The sequence below is a fragment of the Corvus brachyrhynchos genome, unplaced genomic scaffold (assembly GCF_000691975.1).
Source record: "Corvus brachyrhynchos isolate BGI_N302 unplaced genomic scaffold, ASM69197v1 scaffold101, whole genome shotgun sequence".
In the NCBI taxonomy this organism is placed as follows: domain Eukaryota; kingdom Metazoa; phylum Chordata; class Aves; order Passeriformes; family Corvidae; genus Corvus; species Corvus brachyrhynchos.
In genome coordinates, this window is record NW_008237239.1 from 778,747 (window position 1) to 784,710 (window position 5,964).

Consider the following 5,964-nt stretch of genomic DNA (forward strand, 5'->3'; position numbering starts at 1 on the left):
GAAGAGCGGCTCCCGCTTTCCCCCCTCTCCGAACCCTTTCAGGTGGCGGGGGGACGCTGGCAAGCTGCGGTGGGGTCCGCTTAGAAAGGAAGGAATCCATTAATCTCTCTGGTAATTACTGCCACATATGGATTTGCACAATTACACTTCGTTAATTGGTTATTACAGGCAAGCCAGACTGATTGGGCAGAACGGCTGAGCTTTAACCCCTTCATTGCCTGCAGGGCCGGCCATCCATTGAGGCAGCCTTCCTCCCAAAACAGTGCTATATCCTCCTGTAACCCTGCTGGCTCCTATGCAAAGGACCAGGAAGCACAGCTCTCAGCACCCAGACAAGACACCTTTTCTCTCATGCCTTCCTTTCGACTGGGGATCCCAAAGAAATGGACCCAAGGGGAAAGGAGTGAGCCTGCACCTCAAAACAGCCAAACTCCCCAGGGAACTTCATCCACTCTGGGTTTGCAGCAGATGCACCATGTACTCCCCAGGGTGCTGAGGGATGGCAGACTCAGATTCTGTTTGTTTTTAGAAGGAGGCTGAGATTCCTTGTGCACTTCGGCTTTGTGCCCTCAAGCCCAGCAGGGCTAGTGCCAACAACAGAAGAATCCACCCCTGAGTCTGTCTCAGTATCTGAACTCAGCTTCTCCTACAAGATTTGCAGTGTAATGCTTTTCTTCCTCCAAACACTGAAAACTCTAGTTACTCTAGTAATAAATACATATATAACCACAGTAATATAAGCGATAACAAAAAATACATTGTAAATACATTGTAAAACTCCTGACAGCATAGGACTTCTGCCAGTTGAGAGTGGAGGCAGCCTGGCTTCCCCACAATGAAGCCGTCCCCTCTGTCACCCCTCACAGGACCACAATGGACCATCCAAAACCTGGCCCCAAAATGTCTTGTTCAGGATCCAGCAATGTTTCTGGAGAAAATTCAGAAGAGGCATGCCATGGTGAGAGCAATTTCTGCCAGAACTGTATCAAAGGCTTTCCACTAAGAAACTGTAACAAGAAAGGAAATAAGAGCTTTGCAAAAACCCCACAGGGCAGAAGGGCTCATCTGACAAGAGAGCTGTGTGCTCAGCAACCACCGACATCAAGGACAGAACAGGCATTGGCATCCTGGTCCTTCAGAGCTGCTGCACTGCCCCTTGGCCACGGGAGAGGGCACAGAGGAACCTGCTCCAGACAGCTTCTGTCTCTCCCTTTCCCAAGGGCAGCCCAGCGAGGCAGTGCCTTCTGGGCAGCGGGATATTGCTTAGCCCAGGCGAGGGACTTACAGGGCCAGGCATCACACCAGGCACATGGTGAAGGCTTTCAGCTCAGTTTCTGAATCACCCCAGCAAGCTACTGCAGCAAGAGCAAGGAAAGAAACCAAACAAGATCACAGGATAAGAGAGATCTAATTCCAAACCACCCTCTAGCCTCATCCTGTGCGTAAAAAAGCCCTTGGGACTTTAGCTGAAGCAGAAAATATCTGCAACAAATACATTTCCACCCTTTCCTCTACTGCTGTCACTGCAGTGATGCCTTCTACAACACTCTAGGTCTAGTCTAGGAGTAACCTCCTTCTCATTAGCTAATTAAAGTTCTTTTACTGTTCCTTCTCCAGTGCAAGGAGTAGCTCAGTAATAAAAGTCTTCTCCCTCGGAGGTCACTGATGTTACATGAAAGTTGCAGTAGGAGTTGTTGCTGTTGTTCCAGTCACCTGTGATTTCCCAGCTCCCTGACTTCACACAGACATTTCTTTCTCATGCAAAAGCCAGCTCCAAGCTGTCTGAAGGGGACCATGGTAAAGGCAGCATCTCCCAGCTCCCCGCGAGTGTCGGATGTGCGTGAGCTTGTCTCTGAGGAGGGAAAGGCAGGCCAGCCCAGGAAAGGTTGCAGACCTCTCCGCTAAACCAACTGCCTCTGCAACGTTCAGAATGAATCTTCAGAGCTGTCAAAGGGAAGATTGGGCAGAACCTGCGACTGGGCTTAAAAAGGTCAGCTGGGAAAAGTCAGGATGGGAAGGATGCTCACTTTATTGACAGATGCAGAGTGGAAGGGGCCAGCCTGTGAGTACCTGCAACTGGTTTGGGCAGCACACGCTAGACTTCATCTCTGGGTTCTGTTGGCTGCAGCTGGTGACAAATCCTCTGTGGATCACTTCCAGACAACAGGGTCTGGGGTCTAAGCCTGAAACTGAGACTGAGGCTGAGCACCAGACAGGGACCTTGTACAGCCTTCCTTCATCCTGAGGGGTGAAAATAGGCTGGCGGGATGAGAGCCTTTGTGGCTCTCATGACAATTTTTTAGAGCTCAGAGACAAGAATATAATTTTTTCTCTGTCCTTTTCTTACGCACCTGCCCAACACAGGTTGGTTTTGATTCCCAGAGTTCAGAACCAGTGCAAAGGTTACTTTGCATCTGACTGGATCAATTCCAGCACTGTGCCACTGATATATAGGAATCAGGCAAATAGTGTACCTGCTGATGCTAATTAAACTTGATACTGATATGGATATGTGACATATTTACTAATAAAGCAGCAAGAGAAGTAGCTGGTTTATATTTTGTGTGACTTGGAAATATATAAAGGCAAATAAGTATATTCCTTTTGGTCAGAATATTGATACACATATATTGCAAAAAGCTCACATGCAGCAGAGGTGGTGAAACACATTAAATCAGGTCAAAACCCAAACCAGGTTCAAAGGGATCTGAAATTAATTAGGCCATTAAGACAGTTTTCCAGTGGAATTCTCTCTCTCTCTGTACATACACACACATATTTAATATATTTGACAAAATCAATATTTATCTAGGGTGAGGTTCAGTTTTTAGTGAACCATCACTTTGTTAAAAGTATTATTCTCATGGAAAACCCTTAACTAGCTCTACGGGTAACTTCCACCTGTTCTTTTTTAACCTTTATGAGCTGATCCCCAGAACTCCTTTAATAGAAGCCATCTATAAATATAGTATCCCCTTCCACACCCCAAACACTTTTCTTTCCCTCCATTGTGGGAAGAAAGCACAGACTCACAGGTCTAGAAGAAGCACAGAGGAACACAAGCTCAACTTGCCCATCTTCCTGCCCCAAATCAGACCAAAGACCTTCAAGAACAGAGCTGCCACCTCCTTCCCCAGCCCATCTGTCCCATCACACCTCCACCATTCCCATTAAATAGCTTTTTCCAGTGTCTAAACTCTCCTGCAGTGGAGAGTGCAGCACAGTGTTATGAGGGTTTGTTTCCAAAACCTGCACCCAAATTGAAGGGTGCCCCATAAAGGCTCTGTTCAGTTTGCACTGATGGCTAAAGGAGCAGCATGCCCAGGAGGCTGGGCACACCCCACACTTCTTGGCAATGCTCACAGTGGTGTCCCATGCAGCCTCCCAGCCCCCAGCTGAGCCCGGGGTCAGGGCAGGACTTACAGAAGTGAGGGAAGGATCCCATCTCCAGGGAATAAGGAGCCTGTGTGCCCGGCTGCATTTCCAATCTGCGTCCTGTCTCTTCAGCAGACTCAACCATGAAGGGAGGTTTGGGATCAGCTCTCTCAGTGGCTCTGGGCTGTTGGAGAAAGAAAGGAATATTTACATATTACAGAGCAGCATCTTCACAATCTGTCCTAAGTTACAAATTTACCTCCCAGACCTTGACCGGGGCTGGGGTTTCCTGTGTTTGCTCTTCAGGCTCCTGTCTCTTTGGAAAGCGGGAGATGTTGCAATGCCAGGGGGAGGGCAGGGGAGGGCTGGCTGCACGGGCTGCCTGGGAAAGGCCCTGCCACGCAAAGCAGTCTGTCCGCAGTGGCTCTGCTGAGAAAGTGTCTCCTGGAAGCAACTTCTCTTCTAATCCCAGCTCCTAAAGGAACAAAACCAAGCAAACAACTGCCATCCATCCAGTCTGAGCATCTGTCTCAGTTCTGCTTTCCTCCTTCTCTCTGCCAGTTGACTTTTTTTTCTCATCTGCACCAGCTCTGTCTGGTAACAAATATCAAGAAGGTGGCAGTGTTAGCCTCATCACCACTGGATTCCAGTGGAGACCAAGCATAGCTGGTTTTGTCTCACTGAAGCTGTCTGAGGACATTGGGAGCAGGTGTGAAGGTAGCAATGTCCTGTACACATTTCTGGGCAGTGTCCCTAGCTCTTGCAGGTGACCTGGACAGACCCTTGTCTCCAGAAGGCTTTCAGAAAACAACCAGCCTGTGCTGTGACCGGTTTTTCTGGTGCTGAAGTTAGAGCCCCTGGCCTTGTTCCTGTGCTCACTTATCTCTGTTACATTCTCTAACCATGCATAGACATCTTCCCTCATGTTTGGATTTTGCCAGTCCTGGTGGAGAAGAGCTACAAGCAAACAGCATTCCTCTCCCCTGTCTGAACTGATAATCTTGGTATCTCATCTCCTTTGCGCTCCCCTTCAGGCTGTGTCAACACTGCCGGGGTTGTGAAGGACAAGATTAATCTGCCTCCACTGCCCCATCCTGTACACTGTGTGCTGCCCAGCCCAGCACAACTCCACCAAGAATTCCTCTGGGGTGTGAGTCAGACGTTTGAGGGGGTTTTAAACACCTCCCTCTGCAAGATTTCTCCACATTTACAGCAACAAAACATACAGGCCCCAAAGTGCAGAGTGGTCTCAAGACATTGCCTTCCAGAGACTTGCAGGATTTAGAAACTCTGCACTGCTGAGAGCAGCAGCCAGAACATTGCCAAAGCCAAGCTGGGCCACACAGTCCCTTCCACATCAGTGCCAAGTGCCAGAACATCTACAGGAGAAGCCACAGGGAATGCAGGCATGCAGAGCTAGCAAGGGTGACAAATTGCTGGTTTGATTTTGTTAGCATTTTCAGGAAATTCTTAATCCAAAACTGCCACAAATTCCTCAAATTCAAGTTCTCATGGATCTGAAACCCTGCAGGGTAGTCTGGATTGAAGCCAGGAGGTGAGAGAAGACACTCGTCTTTAGGAGCCATAGAAGTCCAGTGTGCTCTGTCAGCCACAATCATTGCCCCTCTTACGTCCTTGCACTGCTTTTTTTTTTTTGTTTTACCCAGGAAGGGCTGCCCAGCAGTCAGATCTCTACTCAGGGACTCCAGATCCCCTCAAACCTGCCAGTGACCTTTCAGATCCACTCAGGCTTGCCTCCCCAGTGCCCACAAACAGCAAGTTTTCTGTGCCCTGAGCTGTGGTGCTCAGATCCCTCTTCCCATCCCTTTCCCTTTCTCAGACCTAACATATTACAGCATCTGCCAGAGCATGGAGCCACTCCAGAAATGAATCTCCAGTGTGACATGGCACAGCTTTAATTACATGACAGGAGCCATAAGAAAGGCTGTGAAACACGGCTCTCTCAAAATCTTAAATCTCCACTTTGTGTGGCTGCGAGCAGAAGTAGCAGGACATGAACTCTCCAAGCAAACAAAAGAGCTGAATCAATGTCCTGTTCATACAGTCCAGCAAAACAAACTAATGATGGACAGGACTGCAGGTTTTCGTGTGTGAGGGAAGGATTTACAGTGATACCAAAGGAATTATTTCAGCCCCATGGTGACAATACCCACCCTCTTCCTTATTATATTTTATTGATCTTGCCCTAAATACATGTGGCTGGAGGAAATGATGCATAAATTACTAACAAGTTAATTTCTTGCTTCGACACAGACTCACAACAGCCCTTTGAAGGGGAACCAGGAAAGACAATGTGTGAAAGGATAAAGGCAATGAGACAAGCTTGGATGTAGTAATCCCATGTGAATGATTATTGCTGCAACTAATGTAATCTAATAATGAAGAATTTACACCAGATGTCCCCCAGAATATGCCAGGCAGGCTCAGGATTCAACAGTGGATCCATTTCTAAGGAAACCTTGTTAGGAGGCAAAAAAATGCTGCTGTCTGTTCATCAAATGAGAGGTTGTAGACCTTTACAGTCAGAGTGGTAACAAAAGCCTGCCTTGCAAAGCTTCCTGGGAGGCT

At 48.0% G+C, this 5,964-nt stretch overlaps 1 protein-coding gene across 2 annotated transcripts in view; it reads right to left on the reverse strand.

Annotated features, from left to right (window-relative positions):
• Positions 1-3,717, reverse strand: part of RXRG (retinoid X receptor gamma) — a 37,604-nt gene extending 33,887 nt beyond the window's left edge. Inside the window, exons 1-2 of one of the 2 annotated variants that reach the window (XM_017729643.1) lie at positions 3,644-3,717; positions 3,424-3,559 (exon numbers count right to left, since the gene is read on the reverse strand). In XM_017729643.1, coding sequence (XP_017585132.1) covers positions 3,424-3,520 — 97 coding nt within the window. In that variant the 5' untranslated portion in view covers positions 3,521-3,559; positions 3,644-3,717. Of the gene's footprint in view, positions 1-3,423; positions 3,560-3,634 lie in introns of both variants that reach the window. The other variant, XM_017729642.1, reaches the window with a different exon arrangement.
• Between the last annotated feature and the right edge of the window lie 2,247 nt (positions 3,718-5,964).